At 57.8% G+C, this 18,023-nt stretch overlaps 2 protein-coding genes and 1 non-coding gene across 6 annotated transcripts; 1 reads left to right on the plus strand and 2 right to left on the minus strand.

The window, feature by feature from the left end:
• Positions 1–215: 215 nt before the first annotated feature.
• GMEB1 (glucocorticoid modulatory element binding protein 1) lies at positions 216–10,445 on the minus strand. 2 transcript variants are annotated; one of them, XM_072355363.1, is made up of 10 exons: positions 10,180–10,445; positions 9,300–9,512; positions 8,244–8,326; positions 7,465–7,589; positions 6,461–6,564; positions 5,930–6,084; positions 4,984–5,112; positions 4,199–4,336; positions 2,991–3,113; positions 216–2,095 (listed from the first exon to the last, which is right to left on the minus strand). In XM_072355363.1, the coding sequence occupies exons 2-10, from the start codon at positions 9,425–9,427 to the stop codon at positions 1,389–1,391; spliced, it is 1,692 nt and encodes a 563-aa protein (XP_072211464.1). In that variant the 5' UTR covers positions 9,428–9,512; positions 10,180–10,445; the 3' UTR covers positions 216–1,388. The 2 variants fall into 2 exon arrangements, with proteins under 2 accessions (XP_072211464.1, XP_072211465.1); XM_072355364.1 differs by lacking the exon at positions 10,180–10,445 and adding an exon at positions 9,886–10,110.
• A 416-nt stretch (positions 10,446–10,861) lies between these two features.
• On the plus strand, positions 10,862–17,546 carry LOC140261710 (discoidin, CUB and LCCL domain-containing protein 1-like). Of its 3 annotated transcripts, none has more exons than XM_072355453.1 (15): positions 10,864–11,148; positions 11,996–12,217; positions 13,474–13,611; positions 14,017–14,068; positions 14,168–14,240; positions 14,385–14,518; positions 14,634–14,671; positions 14,761–14,955; positions 15,497–15,618; positions 15,693–15,861; positions 15,940–16,044; positions 16,215–16,305; positions 16,419–16,495; positions 16,647–16,763; positions 16,916–17,396. In XM_072355453.1, exons 1-15 carry the CDS (start codon positions 10,998–11,000, stop codon positions 17,341–17,343), a joined length of 2,112 nt encoding a protein of 703 aa, XP_072211554.1. In that variant the 5' UTR covers positions 10,864–10,997; the 3' UTR covers positions 17,344–17,396. The 3 variants fall into 3 exon arrangements, with proteins under 3 accessions (XP_072211556.1, XP_072211554.1, XP_072211555.1); XM_072355454.1 differs by having other exon boundaries at positions 10,865–11,148; positions 16,419–16,456; positions 16,916–17,546; XM_072355455.1 differs by lacking the exon at positions 13,474–13,611 and having other exon boundaries at positions 10,862–11,148; positions 16,916–17,398.
• A 269-nt stretch (positions 17,547–17,815) lies between these two features.
• Positions 17,816–17,942, minus strand: LOC140261871 (U11 spliceosomal RNA). The gene has a single exon (XR_011905784.1). It is a non-coding gene; the product is annotated as a U11 spliceosomal RNA (small nuclear RNA).
• Between the last annotated feature and the right edge of the window lie 81 nt (positions 17,943–18,023).

Here is an 18,023-nt window from a genome sequence, read left to right on the forward strand (position 1 = left end):
TGGGGGCCCTGGAGCACCATGGAGGAACCCAATCAACCCCCCCCGCCTTGAGGATCTGCTCCGTGCTGCACCTGCAGCTCTGTTAAGAGCAGTGCAAGCCGGGCACCTGCCTACAAACAAACCACCTGAGCCCAGTTCGGTTTTTCCTTTTAATGCAAAAAAATAGCCAAACAACATCTTCCCCCCCCCCCCCCCCCCTCCAGGTGTGTGTTTCCTTCGCTGTTGTTTTGCTTCATTCACATTTCCACCCCAGCAGCCCCCCCTTCCAACTCCTCTCCCCCCCCCCTTTTGCCTTCTGCTTGGAAGATGAGGAAGGAGGGACCGCGAAGGTGCACGCACCGTCCCGGCGATGCACACCGCTCTTCATCCTGCAGAGAGATTACAGGAAGAAAACCAAAAGAATACAAAAATAAAACCACCAAAACGTGTAGCGACAAGCACGGAGCAGCCCCGGCACGCAGTGTAAACGGGATCGCCCCTCCCCGATCCGAACCGAACCCGATCCGGAGGCCGGCGCTCCTGGAAAGCGATAAGGCGACATGCTTTGCACACCCCTATATGGGAGTGGGGAGGCTGCGGTTTCAAGCTCGAGTTGTTGTTTTACGCCTTTGAAGCGAGTGAAGCGATCCGAAAATCTCCAAGCAGTGGTTTGGTTTTTTTTTGCAGCACCGAGTTCAGCCAGGCGGGGAGAGGGGAAGAAGTGCTGTAGGGGAAAGGAGTGCAGCCCCAAAACGGGGCTTTGCAGCTGGTAAATATGGGCACGGGAAGGGAGAGCAAACAAATACAAAAACCCCAGAGATAGAAAAAACAACTTGTGTGGAGGAAAACACAGCCAGCCGAGTCAGGAGCCCTGTCTTCTTCCCCCCCCCCCAAGCAAAAACAATAATAATAATTATAATAATAATAATAAAAAATCCCAGCTGAGGTGACAGCGAAGAGTCCAAAAGAATTCCCTTCCCTGGGCAAAAATAATAACACAAATGAGGTACCTTTGCCATCCCTTCCCACTGTGCCACCAGCACTCGGATTGTCTCTCTGCCATCAAACCATGCACAGCCCTGGGGCAGAAGCACCTCCCAGCACCAGGAGCCCCGTCCCATCCCTCCCAGTGGGGTTTTCAGCACAGATCCAGTCTCTCCACGACCCTACAACAAACAGGCAGTCATAGTTCAGTGCTCTGAACTTTTCCAGGTCTCACGAGTTTCTCCAGCTTATTTCTTTTTTTTTTGTTTCTTAAAAAAAAAAAAAATTATATATATATAATATATATATATAATATATATACAGTACAGTGGGAATATCCATGGAAACAAATGGGGTGGCTGGAAAGTATGCTGAACAAAAAGCCCAAAATAAAACGGGTTCCCAACTGATGCACTCCTTTCCCACTAGTCCTCCAAAACCACGATCTCCACGTTATGCACGTGGTGCTGGTGGTCCTCCACGTCTCCCACCACTTTCTCCTCAGTCCTCAGCTCTGTCTCCAGGATCACGGCTTTACCCTCTGATTCATCCGCATCCGCCTCGGGGTCGGGCGCCGGGTCGATCTCAATGATGGTTTGCCCGTCGTCGGAGGTGCCCTCCACGGCCTGGATGGTGGAGGTGAGGCCTGATTCCATGGCCACCAGTTCAACGGGGTTGACCACGGCCGCCACGTTGGCCAAGGCACCTCCATCCTGCATGGCAGCAGAGCTCAGCAGCGCCAGGCTGGAGGACGGGTGGAGGGTGACGGTGTCGGAGGGGCTGGTCTTGGAGGAGGACACCACGGTGGCGTATCGGAAGAGCTGAGAACCAGAAGGCAAAGTGTGGACAGTCACCGGGCTGGAGCCTTGGCTGATGGTCGCCACTGGGATGTTGCCCACTGAGAACTGCTGGCCGACAGGAGCGATGGCGATGGGTGAGATGACCGTGAATTGAGGCTGCTGGATGGGGGTCGAGGGGCTGAGGACGGTGGCAGAGGCTGGGCGCTGCAGGCGGGGTCGTTTGGGGGGCTTGGGGGCACTGACGGGCATCAGCACCACGTTCTGGATGGTTTGGGACTTGGCCTTCTGGTCCTTGGCGAGTTTCTTCTGCTCTTCCAGCTGCCGTTCCAGGTCTGCAAAGAGAACAGCTAAGTGGTGCATGGGGCTGGGAGCAGCAGGCTATGAGTGCTCCCAGTGCCTCTACCAACAGCCAGCCCGACCCAAGGAGGAGCAAGAATTGCTCCACACCACTCAGCTACTCCCACTGCCCAAAGGACAAGCGCTTCTGCCCCCAGGGGAAACCCACCCCCAGGGAATGGACATCCCCTCCAGGCAGCAGGAACTGGTGACTGAGCACAGCTGGGTCCCCCAGAAGCCAAGCCCTGCACCTGGGACAAGGAGCAGAGCTGCCTGGGTCAGCTCAGACATCCTCCTCAACTCTCATCTGTGTCAACATTGGAAGCCAAAAGCAGCACACTAATCTCATTTATCCAGGGCAGTAGGGGAGTAGGACACCCCAGATAAGAACAGGTCCTACAGGACACAGACAGGAGGGAGACACATCCACCAAGCAGCTCTGGGGAATCCAGGTCAGGTTATTGGCTTCAGCTCAGGGGAAGCCATGCGAGACACCAGATAGCTCCACACCGAGACAAGCAGACAGCTCAGCACCATACAGACAAAGAGTTTTATTAGCTTGGGTGCAGCACTGCACTGCCAGCAGCTCAGATGACTGCAGCCAGCAGCAGCACCTATCTGCTAATGCCAGCTGAATCAGATCATGCTGCAGCAAAGGGCACAGCCCCTACTTTGGGCTGCTGAATGCCCGGAGCATCTGCTCTCTCCTAGGAAAGGATACAAGAAGTTCCACTCAAGCCCTAGGATAGAGAGGGGTTGGGGTAGATCTGTTTGAGGGCTATGCGGATTGAACAAGAACCCAAATAGGGTTTATTAGGTGTTATGTTGAAGAAAGGTCACATTGGTTCCCAAGGGTGGCGAGAGGACGAGAAGCCGGGGCACTGACTCTACCTGCAAGTGTGTAAAGAAACTGCTCTTCTCCTTGCTCTGTCTGGTTTTTCCTGTTGTCCAGAACCTTCTTGACTGTGTCCATCAGGCCAAACGTGTGAGCAACGTTGTTCAAAACTGCAGCATCTGCAAGGAAAGTGCAGGGCAATGAGTGCCTAATCCCACAGGGGGCCTCAGTCAGGAACTCAAAAGGTGCCATGATCAAGGTTTTTTCTGCTGCTTTTTCTAAAACCATTTCTGTTCTTCCACATGCGCTGGCTGACAAGGGCAGACCCATCTCCTTCATCCTTCAGACATCCAAGGACTAAATAAATTCATTCCCGTGGTAGTGAAAATGAAACGGAGATGTGTCACCCAAGCAGCTCAAAGCTGCTGCAAAATGAAAGCGCAATTTGCAATCACACAGATACAAACCAGATCTCCACCTACAAACCATCGCCCCATGCAGCTGACGGTGTCATTAACGTGCCAGCTTCATTAACGTGCCAGCTCCACCAAAAGCTGTGCAACATTTCTATTATAATCCACTGACTTCAATCACTCGCGGCTTCCAAAAGCTGCCACCTACCAGACACAAAAATCCATCAGCCCAAAGCTACACGAGAAGCAAAAAACACCCAGGGTAAAACGAAGTTTGAGGTTGCATGGGTGTTCTCCTAGAGCATCAACAAGCCGTGCTGTCAACCCTGTGCTCACAGGGCCACGAGCTGAATGGGAATGGGGATGGGTTAGGGAATGGATCCAAGTCAGATATAAGCCTCAAAAGGGGAGGGAAGCTATTTTTAACCTGGATCAGTTCCCTCATCTGGTTCAGCCCCAAAACAAGTGAGGACAGAACGAGAAGTGAGACGGCGAGATATGTTTAAGTTCACACTGTCATGGAGAAAAGTGTTTGAGTAACTCCAGACCAGGCAGCACATCTAGGCAGGCTTTAACGAGCAACTGGAGCTGAGGACAGTCATCCAATGGACTCCCCAAGCTGCCAGGGCAGCACGTCAAGTCCTTCTGCCTCACAGTGGGGTAAATGAAAGCACCTCATGGTTGGGCAGGCTGAGACCACGCTTAGGCTCAGCTTGCAGAGCTCAGCCAGCAGGAGGGAACTCACCATCCCAACTCAACACCGCATCATGGCTGGACTCTTCTCACTTGTTTGCCTGCAGCTCCCTTTTGAGCATCCATCCCCACGATGGAGGCTCTGGCTCATCACCTACCTGTCATCTGGAAGGGAGACTGCCCCAGCCTCTGCTGGACGCCCCTCAGCACTTCTTCTATCTCCTTCTGGATGTTGCACACGACCTCCTCCATCAACCCCACATCAGCTATTCCCTTCCAGAACATCAGCGTGTCCTCTGGCACAGAGAGAAAGCAGAAGTCGAATGTACAAGCATTTGACATTTCCCACCTTAAACCTATAACGTGGGCAGTAAGCTTTTAGGCAAGAATAACCTTGTAAAATGACTTCTCATTTGATCATTTGGGGTGGACAGATCCAGGAAGCGATTCGCTAACAAGGTTTCAAACAGCACCAAGAGCTCCAAGGCAACATTTTGTTGCTTCTATTTATCTTCCCAAGATGCAGAGCTTAAAACCTTTGAGGAAATTCCTCTTCAGCTTCTGTACTGATCCTGAGAGGGAAAGCAAAGCGCTGCAGCCGGAGAAGCACAGCCAAGAGGGCTGACGGGGTACTAACATGACTGTGCTCGCTGATGGTTTCAGTCTAGCTCCAGGCTGGCAGACATCCTCTAAATGAACAAGAACTCTACAATCCTCACTGTAACCGGTAGCAACTGATCTGAGGGATCAGCCCCAAGATTGAGGCTGAAGTTCCACACTGCCTGCAGGTGGTAGGGAGCTCTGCTTGGCAGGGACCCTGGGAAATTCTGGGATGGCCAAGAGGCAGCTCCGGCACTACCTCAGCTCTCCTCATTTCCAGGATTCCCATCTTCAAAATGCGAGCAGAAGGAGAGAAAACACCCCAGGAGCAGCCAGAGCTCACCTGAGATCTCATCCGTGTCCTTTTTCATGCCCTCCTCGGTGGCCATGGTGACAGCAGCTGTCAGAGCAGAGTTCCACTCGATCCCCTCCTCCATGCTTTCCTCCGACAGTGCGATCTGGGTGATGCTCCCTGTCAGACAGGCAACGTCAGCCCTCTCTGCAGCACCAGCCCAGGATCCCTGCTTGGCTTTCCACCCCCCTACCCATCTCAGGCTCTTTTTCACTTCCATGGTCAGGCTGGTTCTGCCTGGCTTCTTTCAAACAAATCAGCTACAAGCAAGTAATGCTGTTTCTCATTGGAAGTATGATTGTGAAAGGCTCTGGGGCTTCTGGAGGGAAAACCACATGCCTTCCAAAAAAACAAACTGGAGCTTTAGTATTAAAGGAGAAAGGGATCAGAACAGAGGTAGGGAACAAGCCTCAGCCCAGCCACCTTTCTCCTTCTGTATCACCAACAGAGTGCAATGCACCTCAGACATGCCCTTATCTCTTAGGAAATGACACAGCCCGGGTCCATGCTAGTTTATACACATGAAATGTATCCAACTTGATCTCCAGCTTTCGGATCAAGGCAATATCTAAGGCACCTAAGGCAATATCCAGCCACTGCAATGTTTTCTCATGTGGTCACAGAGCTTTCCAGGAGATTTCCCTTAGCTTACAGGCAGGTCTGTCATCCCACCTCCCCACCCCCTTATAAAACAGTAACCTGCCCAGATGAACGACCTGGTATTCTTCTCCTTTAACCTCTGCAAACAGATCATTTCCTGTTGCAAAGCAAGTGATTAGCTGAGAATTTGTAGCTGGAATGTCAGTCAAATCCAGCCTTCAGCTTCACCGGACCCTATTTGCTGACCTCCAGGTGATGTGGAACAGACTGCTCCTGAGCTCAGCATGCATGGAGTCATTAGTGTTAGCCCACGCCATGCCTCTGTTATAGAGCCTACCATCAGCTGAGGTGGGGGTCTGCACCACGCTCTGCTGCCCCGGCATTGGTGCTCTGGCGCTGCTGATCAGGAGATCAAACTTGGTGCTTCGGCACGTGTTGGTGCAAACCTTGTCATGCTGGTAGAAGTCAATCTGTCCCGAGTCCATCATTTTCCTGTGCAGGGAGTGGGAGAGAATAAGACTCAGCTAAAGGCTCAGCCTGGAGATGAATGGGAGCATTTCACTTTGGCCATGGGAAAGATGGAGAAAGGGGAACCCTGTGCCATTCTTCCACACAACACGGTGGAGGTTTCAGATGGTAATGCACAAACCAACCCCAAGCTTCACACACATCTCCAGCTACGGGCCATCCCCTTCCCACCCCCAGTTCCTTCCCCCAGCTGTTACTACTCAGGATGAAGAACCCTGCCCTGTAGACCAAGATCTCTCCCCCAGAGGTGCTGCTGGGAACAGGAGCCCCCAGGAGATCTCCTGACAAAATGCCTGCTTGGAATCCTGCATCTGAACACAGTGGTGAGCAAGTCAGATACCTCAGCATGATTCCTCCGAGACGGATAGCCCTCTTCCAGTCCTTTAGGGTAGACTTCCCAGCCAGGTGAACAAAATGCTTCGGGCTGATCAGTTGGTCATTGAACTGACAATGAGATAAAGAAAGGTTCAACAAACTCAGGGTAGAATTGCTTCAGTAAACTGTGGGGACACAACCACGGCCAGTCCAGCTCACCTAAGCCCTTACTTCTGCTCAGAAAGAGAAGCTGCTTTCAGATTCTTACCAGCTTTGAACGCCTAAGCACATCAGTGATCAAACTCCAGCATGGATATGTTTGTGAGGACAGCCTGCCAGTCACTGGCATTCAAATCACACAGCCCTAACCAGGAACAGCCTGCAGGCTTTTGTAACAGAGCATGAACCAAATGGTCTCCTTCTGTGAGAACGTACAGTCATCTCAGAGATCATTATGGGAGCGTCTTGTGAAATCAAATCGACCAGCAGACACTTGGTATTCACAGGGATCCACTTGGGCATCTGTTCCATCCTGCTCCAGCACCTGAGCTCCTGGGGAGGGTCAGCCCTGGAGTGCTCTCACTGCAGAGCCCTGTGACTCAGCCTCAGTGCATCAGCTGTTATGTGAGCACGTTGTGGAATGGGAAAAGGTAACAGCACGATTCCTCTTCTTGGTGCAGCTTGCTCACCGAGGAGCTGACAGGAGTGGAGTATCAGGACACCAAGGGAAAGAAACTAGGAATCTCTGGCAGATCTCACTGCCTTCAGCTCCAAGTCCCTCAACGAGAGCCAAATACAACTCTGCTTTAAGCAGTAGCCAAGAAATATGAAGTGAATGAGGCCTTCGCCCCTCAAACCCACTCTTCCCCTCCTTCTCCTCACACTAAAAACAACTCCAGCACTGACAATCCAGCACACTGCAAAGGTAAAGTCGCTCAGCTCCAAGGCTCAGATGAAACACAAACAGTAAGGAAGTGCTATAGAGATTCTGGAGAGCAGAGAAGGAATCTGCTGTGAAACCTCCATTACCTTTACACACTTGACATTAATTCCTGGACAGACAAACTTCTTCCAGAGCAGGATGGCTTTGCTCTCCCCGCAGGTGATGGGATAGGCTATCTCAATTTCCTCGTTTGTTTCAATGGTGCTGGGGTCTGGGAGAAGAAAGGAACAAATGAAACCTGCCACCCAAGAGGCTCAAACCCCAAACATTGAGAGCTGAAAGCCCACAGGTGTTGAAGCACACACAGGTTTCTTGGAGCTCTGGTGTCTCTAGCAGAGATACCGTTATTTGCTCATGTCAGATTTTGCTAACACTGCCGGAAGAGCCCCAGCTACACAAAAGCAGAACAGCAGTGAAGATCCAGCACTTAAGGACAAGAGGCTTTGCCCACTATTCCTCAGGAGGGCAGGGAGCACACACAGGCTCTTTGGAATGCTCAACCCAAACCCGTACAGGTATTTGTTCTGCAAAGCACAGCAATCAGAGCGCAGTGCAGATACAGCCGCTACCCTGATAGGCCTCATCCCAGCTGCTAGTGTCTGCACACCAAGGCTACAGCAAAATCTTGGCTCCTCAGGACCCCATGGGAGCCCTTACCACGCACTGCATGATAGCCAGGATCTGAGCTCCAAGCCCAAGCAGTAACAGCTCTCTTATTCCAGAGCATGCCCAGACCCTGCACCCGCATCCACAGCAAGAGCCTGGGGAACACCATCTGCAGGGGCAGAGCCAGAGGGAAGCAAAGCAGGGACACCCACTCAGGCCTGCAGAGCAGGGATTGTGCCCACACCATGCAGCCACTCACCGATCCCTTCCTCTAGTTTGTGTATGGTGTGTGTTTCCACGGCCACAACAGCAGCGCTTGCCTCTGAGCCCTCCTGGTAAATCCTGTTGGAAGAGCATTGGGAAACAAGCCATTGAAATCATGGAAACTTCAGATTCGTGGAAAATTTAAGATTCGTGGCGCAAGGCTTAAAATCTGGCTTGTTTCTTTCCTCGAGGGACGTGCATTTTAGGCTTGGTGCAGTTTCAATCACAGTCATTTCTTGGCACAAATGGCACTATAACAGTCCCAGGGACTGACACAGGCATTGCCAGCACCACTGACACAGCCCTGCAGGACGCTTCCCTCGGCCTTTTCCTTTGATTCCTGACACAAGCAGTTACTACAACAACAGGAAGAGGAGCTCAATGGCCCAGGATTTCCCCTCCAACCCTGCGTGACATTCTGTAGCATCGCTGACTTCCCCTTGGTGATCACACAGTGCCGTTGTCAGCCCCACAGCAACCCTGCTCTGCAAACACTGCCAAACAGAGCCGGTGTATTTCCAGTCCTATAGGAAGAAGTGCCTGGTGGCAGCTGCTTTAGAGTGCTGCAAGATTGCAAGATTAACCCCCCCCCCCAAACACACACCCTGGCATCATTGCATTTGAGAGGACCAATAAAAAACCAGCACAGGGGTGCATGCAGATTTGAACGCAGCGAGCCAAAGACATACACCACATAAACCACAACTGCAATGCTGCAAAATCCCACCTGGGGCTGAGAAAAGGTGACAGGAAGGGACACACACACAGGGCTGGGGTGCCCCATGTTGACTCCCTGCTCCCAAAGCCATGCAGCTGCAATAGGCAAGGACGGCACTGTGCAGTTGCATCTCAAACAGCTTCAGCCCTCGGAGGCTCCGCAGTGCTCATATACAAAAGCCCCTTTTGAGTGATGCCTGGTGAGGCTGCAGATGGTTGATTCCCCTCCGTATTGGCACGGAGCTGGAAAACGCATCCAGTTGCAGCCACCCCCCCCCCCCCTATTTAACACACAGCCCCCTAACCCACCCCACCACCCCAGTGCCCGACTCACCCCTGCTGCACCGGTTGGAGCTGAAGGATCACTTGGGTTTTGGTATCCTCCGGGTTCTCCCCTTCGTTGCCGTCACTTGGTACAACCACCACATCACCCACCGGGACGCTCACTTCGGCATTCGCCATCTCTCACATGAAGCCCAAGAGAGGGGGGCAAGCAGAAGGGGGGGGGGGGGGGGCTGTACTGCAGCAGCCTCCCGTGCACCGCCGCCTGTGTGCCAAGGGGGAAAAGAACCTTGTAAGCATCATCCCCCTTTTCCCACTGCAGCACACGGTGCGGCTCCGGGCTGGCTGAGCAGCCTGAAGAATGGAAGCAGGTATTTTAAATTCACCACCAGAGCCAGCAGGTGCCTGTCAATGAACACGAGGATTTCTCCCCCCCTGTCGAGCACCCGCTGCTGGGAGCATCCCATCCAGCAGCACCATGCAGTCAGGTGGCAACCAAAGCACAGAGCTTATCCAGATAGGGAACAGCCCAGCCCTATGGACTGCATGTGATGTTCTGGTGGTGGTACGGGAAGGATCAACCCCAGGGCTGAGCTTCAACAGCAGGGATGCTCTGAGCCCCCATCCCCAAATCGGACCTGCAGGGACAGCCCCCGTTCCGTGCTGCCGGTGTGGATGTTGGCTGTGCCTTTACAGGCTGCTTCAAAGCACAAAGCTGCTTTTGTTGCAGTGGGAGCAGCTCGGAGCTGCACACCTGGCTGTGCTCAGGGCTGCATCCAATGCCTGCGGCCAACGCTTGACTCCCCCCCGGAGCCCCCCAACACCACGAGCGATGCATCTCTGCGCACCGCAGCCCGGGGACACACGGAGCCAAACCCCACCCGGCCCCAAACCCCTCCCGGCCCCAGACCCCACCCGGCCCCAAACCCCACCCGGCCTTCATCGCAGCCCGGGCAGCTCCGTGCCACGGCATCGTGCGGGCGGCCGGGGCCGCGTCCCTCGTGTCCCCCAGCTCAGGCAGGGCCGGACGGGACCCTCCCTCAGCGCTCAGCCCACCCAAGGCCCGTGGGCTGGTTGGTGGCTCTCACGGCCCCACAGCCCCACAGCGCCGCCCCCTCCCCAAGAGCCCGAGGTGCCCCCGGCCCGTCCCAAAGGCGGCGCCCCCTCGGGTCAGTCCCGGGGTGGGGGGGCGCAGGGGGGCGCCGCGCGGACGCAGCGGGGCGTGGCCGCCCGCGGGAGGGGCGTGGCCTCCCCCCCCCCCCCCCTTTCTCTCTCTCTCCCCCCCCGCCCCCCCCGCGGGCGGACGCAGCGCCGCAATCCCCCCCCCCCCCCTCCGCCCCCCCGCGGAGAGCGGCGCCCGCCCTCGCGCCGGCGGCGGCACGTACGGCGCGACGCACGCGCCCCCGCCCCGCCCCGTCGCGCCGCCGCCGCCGCCGTTTGGCCCCTCCCGGCTCCCGTAGCGTCGCCGCCGGGCCGGCCCTTACCGGCGTCGCCCGAGCGGCCGAGTCCGGGGGCTGGGAGCTGAGGGGGGGAGGGGTGGGGGAAGCGGGGCCGGGCAGAGGGGAGCATGCGCACTGAGCGCCGCGGCCTCGGCCGCCAGCACTTCCGGCCGCCGCCTGTCTTAAAGGGGCCGCGCCGCCCCCGAGCCGCGCCGCGCTCTCTGGCGCCCCCAGGCGGCGGAACGCCCGTCCGAGTGGCGCCGAGGCCAGCCAATGGCGGCGCGGGGCTGGAGGGCGGCGGCCAATAGGCGATGGGGGGCGGGGCGAGGCGGCCGGTGGCTGCGGCCGGTGGCGGCGGCGGCGCCGGGAGGATGCGGGCGGGCGGAGGGACGGCGGCGCTGCTGGTGCTGCTGCTGCGCCGCTGCGTCCTGCTGGGACCGCGACCGGCCGCGGGGCAACACGGTGAGTGCGGGGCGGGAGCGGCGGCGGCGCCGGGCGGCACGTCCCGTAACGGGTCCGGTGTCGGTACCGGCGATCCCGCCGCACTTCGGGGTCTCTTTCTATGGGGGGCGGCCCGTCGGTGTCAGCCCTGAGATCCGCCATTGAGGTCCGGTTCGGGGTTTACTTTACGGGTGGGCTGACACGGTGATGTCCCCGTTGGTGTCTCCGTTCATATCGGGTTCGGGGTGTCCCTTATGGGGGGTGACCCATTGATGTCCCCATTCATGTCCCCATTCATGTCCCCATTCATGTCCCCATTCATGTCCCCATTCATGTCCCCATTCATGTCCCCATTCATGTCCCCATTCATGTCCCCATTGATGGCGCTGCCCCCCCAGCCCCCCCCCCAGCCCCGCATCCCATCCGGTGTTCCCACGTTGGCCGCCGTCCCGTCCCGTCCTGCAGGGATCGCCGAGTTCCCCCCCCCCCGGTACCCCCCAACCCCCCCACAGAGCCCATAGAGGGCTCAGCGTTGTCCTCCCCCCATCCTGGTACCGTCCCCCCCCTTCCTCCTTTTGGGGTTATTCTGCCATGAAAAGCCCCTTTGTGGCTGGTGTCCCTGTGGGGATGTGGGGGACACAGTGGTGGGCTGGGCACTGTTCAGCCCTGGGGGGTTATTTCCCCCAAATGGGGGTCCTAAAAGTAAAGGGGTGGCACAGCAATATCTGCAGAGGGGAACTTGAGGCTGCAGTGACCAGTGGGGACCATCCCCAGTGGGGTTTGAAAGAGTCCCCGTATCCTTATGGGACAGTGCAACATGGGGAAACCGAGGCACGGAAAGCAAGCTGACTCCTTTGCCTTCATTTAGGGGATGGCTGCGGCCATACAATGCTGACAGCACACAGTGGGACGTTGAGCTCCAGGAACTACCCCGGCACGTACCCCAACCACACAACTTGCCATTGGCAACTGCAGGCCCCCCCGGGTACCTCCCTCATCGTGGCCTTTGGGGATGTGGATTTGGAGCCCTCGGAGCACTGTGCCCACAGCTCCCTGCTGCTGGCCGACCCCGAGAGTGGCACTGCTTATGGTAAGGGGGAAACTGAGGCAGCACGGAGGGGGGGGTGCAGATCGTGTTACATAAAGCCTTTGCTAAGGAGGGGATCAGGGGGAAAATCCGGCTTTTTAGCTGATTTCATCCCAAGGAGGATTGGGGAGGGGGGGGGGTGGGAGGGGGGAAGGAAGCCAAGGAGACCCAGATGGGAGCAGATGCAGCCACTGATTAAGTAACTTTGGCCAAACGTGTCCAGGATTTTCCTGGAGAGATTGAATGGTCTCAGGGAGATTTGAAAGCACCCGATGGGGAAACAGAGGGGAGAGAAGTGGCAGCGGGGTGTCACAGCATCGATGGGGTGGGATGGGATGGGATGGGATGGGATGGGGTGGCAGAGAGGGGTCAGCCACGCAGCCCCATTCCCAACATCAGGGGTGTTCTGGGCACCCCCAGCCTCTTCCAGTGCCTTTGCCATTGGGATGGGGCAGGCAGGATCCCACCAGTATCTGCTGCTGTCCCTGGAGTGATCCCAGCTGGTTGTCGGGAAGCGGCTGACTCAGAGCCGGCTCCTGGCTCCCAACCAGCATCACAGCCTGACCCTGCTGCCCTCATCTCCGGGCTGTGCTGGGCTCCTGGGGACCGTCCCCATCCCTGGGACAACAGCAGTGCAGCTGGGAGCATCTTGAGGCCCCTGGAGCTGAAAGCAATGCAGAGCAGCAGCACAGCCCGTCCTGTTGTCCTCTCCATCCATTGGGAAGGATGGACATAGAGGAGCGATGCGGGCACCGGGGATGCCTCTTGTCCCCATTGAGGATGTCCCCAAGGAACCCATCTTCCCCGCTAAGCTGAAGTTTTAATCAGGGAGATGGAGACTGCAAATTAATTTGGATTAAATGGGTCATTGCTCCGGGGGATTTAGGAGGCAGCTTTGGTGGCTCCCAATGGGGGACGGGTGGCAGCGAGGAGGGGGATGTGGATTCATTCTGCAGCCGAACCGTGCGTGCCAGCCCCACAGCCATTGCCTCAACAACAAGGGCTGCCGGCCACATGGCTGCTTGCTCCATCCCAGCTGGGTGCAATTAAGAAGCTCTTAGGAGAAGTTTGCTGGGAAGCAAGAGGGTGGATGACCCAGCTGACAGACGTGACGTCACCTCAGTGTCACTTTGTGGCCGTGGGGCCACCCTGAGCATCCTTCCCAGCACACACATCCGGGGAGGTGAAGCCCTCGATCCGGGTCCCTGTGTCCACTCCCAGAGACCCCAGTCCTCCCCACAGCCCCATCCCTCCTGCAGGGCCCTACTGCAGGAACGCTGTCCCCGCCGCCCCGCTGCTGGTCACCAACTCCAGTGCTGTCACCGTCCTGTTCAACAGCACCAGTCACCGCTCAGGACGGGGCCTCCTCCTGTCCTATGCCAGCTCGCAGCACCCAGGTACGGAGGGGGGCTGTCCCCTGTGGGTGCTGACCCCCCAAGCTGTGTCTCTGCCTGTATCAGGGGCACAGATAGGGGTGCGGGGATGTCTGTGCCCACCCCAGCTTGGCTCCTGCTGCCCCCAGCCCCCTATGAGCCCCCATTTTCCTTGCCTGGGGGCTGTGGATGTGGGAGAGGTGATAGGGAATGGCACCCCTGGAGTGCCATTGATACTCCAGTATCAAGCTCTGCTGCAGACAGCACTGTGACCAAAGAGGCACCATACCCTGTTCCCACAGACCCAAGGGGAAAAACCTACCCCTGGAACAGGATTTGGTTGGGAAGGGGACAGAGATGCCCCAGGGAGAGCTGGGTGCTGTGGGAGTCCCACACATCCCCTCACCTTGGGACATCCCTGCCTTGCAGACCTGATCTCCTGCTTGGTCAGAGGTACCCACTTCTCCCAGGAGCACGTCAGGTGAGCAGCTGTCCCACCTGCCTTTCTGAGCAGTCCCCAGCATCATGCTGTCTCCGTCAGCACTTCTGTCCCCATCCCGCTCACCCTTGTGCATTTCAGTGTGTACTGCCCTGCTGGCTGCAAGGACATCGAGGGGGACATCTGGGGCAACACGAAGGACGGCTACCGGGATGTACGTACAGAGCCCTGCTCTCCTGGGATGGTGTCACCCACGGGTGCTGTCTGTCACCCAGCACCTCCATCCTGCTGCCTGTAGGTGGAGGGAGGCCGGGGGGGGGGGGGGTGCCTGGCTGCACTGACCCCAGGCTCCCTGCAGACCTCAGTGCTGTGCAAGGCAGCTGTGCACGCCGGTGTGGTCGCCGATGAGGTGGGTGGGCAGGTCACCCTGTCCCGTCAGAAGGGGATCACGCTCTACGAGTCGGCCTTTGCCAACGGGCTGCACTCCAAAAGGTGGGCACAGCGGTCCCAGCTGCCTCCCTTTGGGGTGTCAGAGCCCCCCAGGGTGGGTTTGCTGGGTCTTTGGCCCACAGGCTCATTCGTGACATCCCCCCTTCCCTTCTCACAGGGGCTCGCTCTCTGAGAAGCGTCTCCTATTCCACCAAGGTATTTTCCCATACGTGAAGCCATCATTTATGGCTGTACGAGGAGACCGCGGTGCTGTCCGGGTCCCCAGCTGTCACCTCACCTTGCAGCCTGCGGCGATGCCCTGGAGGTGGCCGCCTTCAACGCCTCATCCTGGTGGCAGGAGGTGGACACGCTGGGGCAGGAGCGGAGCTGGGCAGCTGAGCGGGCAGCCCTGGGCACCCCCAGCCCCTCCTGGGCAGCCGAACCCGGTACCGACACCGCCTGGCTGGAACTGGACCTGGGCGCCCGCAGGAACATCACAGGTCAGCGCAGCGTCAGCTGGTGGATGGGGCTGCTGGTTGTCCCCATGTCACCCTGCTTGCTGCCGAGGTGGGACCCCCACGCTGCACAAAGAGGTTACAGACCCCCCTCGCCCCCAACCTGTTGCTCCCAGGAGAGTTTGGGTGCTCTTCGTGCCATCCCTTGCTCTGGTTGTACTGGTTCAAATTGGGATCTGGACGGCATCCGTCCTTCCTCGTGGCTTTTTCCTGTCCCCATTTTGTTCCTTCCCCACCGCAGCCATTTCTGGGATGAACAAGTCAATATTATGCTCTTGCATCTGGTGCCAGCCAGCTCCTTTTGTTCAGCCAAGCCTGCCGCCAACGGGGGCTTTGTGCAGAGGCCGGCAGGAAGAAAATGGGGACATTGTGAGAGCGGGGGGCCGGAGGAGGGAGGAATGCAGCCAAATGCAGCCAAATGCAGCCGGGCTTTATCGGCTCCTTGGGGCAGAGCGGGAGATGTGGGTGTCCAGGAAGGAGCTGTGGGGGGGGATGGGGTGACATAAGGGCGCATCCTGCCCGACAGGGATCGTCACAAAGGGATCCGCTGAGATATATGACTTCTACGTGACGTCCTACCGGGTGTCCTCCAGCCGTGATGGGAAGAACTGGAGACCCTACAGGGGCAGCGGCGGCCGGGAGGACAAGGTGGGCACGGGGGCAGCAGGGTGGGTGCAGCCCTCAGCTGGCAGCTCTGCGGCCATCCCTGCCCTCCCCGGCAGGTCTTTGAAGGAAACGTGGACAGCATGGGGGAGGTCTCCAACGCCTTCATCCCCCCCATCACAACCCGCTACCTGCGCATCACACCCCACAGCTGGCACCAACGCGCTGCCATGAAGGTGGCCCTGCTGGGCTGCCAGATGGCACGGGTCCGCGCGGCACGGCCCTATGGTGAGCGTCCCTCTTGTCCCCGGGGACCCCCAGCTCCCCGTGGTCCCCAGCACTGACAGCAGCCGCTGTGCCCTGCAGTGCCCAGCATCCCAAAGGAGATCCCCGTCCACATCCCCATCCCCACCAGCCGCCCGCCTGGCCGCACACCCATCCCTGGCATCACTCTGGACCCTGAGAAGGCAGGTGGGTGCCACGTGGGGGCTGATCCTCATCCCATTGACAGCGCTGGGCAGTCGTGTTAATTCTCCAGCCGTGGTTCACCCAGGGTGGGCTCTGAGCACCCAGGGGAACCCCATGCGTGGAGGTGTGGGATGTTGGAGCCAGGTGGTGCTGATGCTGCTCTCCCTTCCCAGACTCCACACTGCTGGTGATGCTGCTCATCGGGGTCTTCGTCCTCCTCTGCTCCAGCTTCCTGCTGCTGGCTTTCCTCTGCCACAGGAGGAGGTGGGTCCGAGATGCCTGAGATCACGAGGCTTCTAGGAGGCTGTATTAGGCTGCTGGTGGCTGGACCCTCCATCACAGCCCCCTCACCCGTGTTGTGCTCTCTCCCCTTGCAGGAAGCCGAGCACCAAGCTGAACTGCGGGCTCCCAAAAGGTAACGGCCCCCACTCGGTGTGGGAGGCGTCGAATTCAGGTCAGATGCAGCTGGTTGAAGGTCTGAGCTCAGGGCTCCTTCCTGCTCATCTTAAAGTGTCCCACTCTAAGGGCACCCCCATCCCCAAAGGGCACCCAGGGGTGGTGGGAGGCAGGATTGGGATAAATGGGGGCTTCTGTTCTCTGCTTAGGGCAACCCAAGGTGGAGGCAAGCCAGGTGTGCTCCTTGGGGAGCCTGCCAGCCCCCAGATCCACGCTGCCCTCCTTCCCCGTGGCAATGGGGGACCTCAGCCAGACCCACTCACCAGGTAATGGGAACACAGATGGGGGCAGAACAGACCCACATCCCCCATTACTGCACTGGTGCCGTGCTCCACACCAACCTCTGAGAGCCAGGGCTGGATGTGGGGCCACCTCAGCAGGGCCGTCCCCATCTCAGAGCCATATTCCCCCACTGCAGACTACGCCGAGCCGGACGTGGTGCAGTTGAGCCCCAGCAGCCAGTTGGGCTCCTCCACCTTCAAACCACCCCCAGATGAAGGCTACACTCTGCCGCTGGTCGTCAGCCATTACGACGTGCCGGGTAAACACCACGAATACGCAGAACCTCTGCCTCCAGAACCCGAATACGCCACACCATTCGGAGAACCCGACCCCATCCGGAACCACAACGACCCCATCCAGAACCACATTGACTCTCCAGCCTCACCCCCAGCCCGGTACGTTGCCCCCCCATTGCAGCTGCATGGGGTGAGCTCAGCCCCGCACCGTGCAGAGCGGACTGCCCGCCCCGATGGGGGTGAGCTCCATGGGGATGGATCCGGCTTGGAGCAGCAGCAGCAGCTCACAGACTGTCCCTGCTCACACGTGTACCACGAGGCCTGGTGAGGCGGCACCTTCAGATGGAGGCCTTCCATTAAGGGGGGGGATCCTTCCATTAAGGGGGGGGGGTCCTTCCATTAAGGGGGGGGGGTCCTTCCATTAAGGGGGGGGATCCTTCCATTAAGGGGGGGGATGCGGAGGGGGGCACGGAGGTGTTTTATAAGGAAATCTGCACTTTTATTTAAATATATTCATATATATATATATACATACATGGATACAGACCACTCCATCAAATGAGTGAGTGCCCATCAGGGCAGAAGCTGAGGGTACAGGCAGCACTACAACCATATAGGCCATCACATACAGCCCTATAGGGATCCACTGCCGACCCATCCCCACCCCATACAGCTTTATAGGTGTACACTGCTGCCCCATCCCCATCCCATACAGCCCTATGTAGGGTCCGCTGCTGTCCCAACCCCACAAGGACCCCCGTTATAACCCCCTCCCACTTTTCTCTGCTATTAACCCCTGCCGGGGCGCCAGAACGAGCGGTTACCGGCGACCCCCCCCACAAAAATTGTGCTTCCGAAATCTCTTGATGTCGATTCCGCGGGGCCGGCCGCAGCCCCCCCGTGCCACACATGGCAGAAGCCCTTTTTAGAGCGACGCTTTGCCGCTGCGGCTTATTACGAGCAGCGCAATCCCCTCTATGTCGGGGCGAGCGAAGGCAGTGTGAAGTG

Source organism: Excalfactoria chinensis, chromosome 22, assembly GCF_039878825.1.
Source record: "Excalfactoria chinensis isolate bCotChi1 chromosome 22, bCotChi1.hap2, whole genome shotgun sequence".
In the NCBI taxonomy this organism is placed as follows: Eukaryota; Metazoa; Chordata; class Aves; order Galliformes; family Phasianidae; genus Excalfactoria; species Excalfactoria chinensis.

Bases quoted from the DNA above. Each gene is read 5' to 3' on its own strand.
- GMEB1 (XM_072355363.1), bottom strand. From the start codon at position 9,427: ATGGCGAATGCCGAAGTGAGCGTCCCGGTGGGTGATGTGGTGGTTGTA. The intron at 5,113-5,929 runs GTAGGCTCTATA...CCTGTCTGACAG, and splicing joins GACCCCCACCTCAGCTGATG to GGAGCATCACCCAGATCGCA. The intron at 4,337-4,983 runs GTGAGCTCTGGC...TCTCTGTGCCAG, and splicing joins GGACACGGATGAGATCTCAG to AGGACACGCTGATGTTCTGG.
- LOC140261710 (XM_072355453.1), top strand. From the start codon at position 10,998: ATGGGGGGCGGGGCGAGGCGGCCGGTGGCTGCGGCCGGTGGCGGCGGC. The intron at 14,672-14,760 runs GTATTTTCCCAT...CTCACCTTGCAG, and splicing joins GCGTCTCCTATTCCACCAAG to CCTGCGGCGATGCCCTGGAG. The intron at 16,764-16,915 runs GTAATGGGAACA...CCCCCACTGCAG, and splicing joins CAGCCAGACCCACTCACCAG to ACTACGCCGAGCCGGACGTG.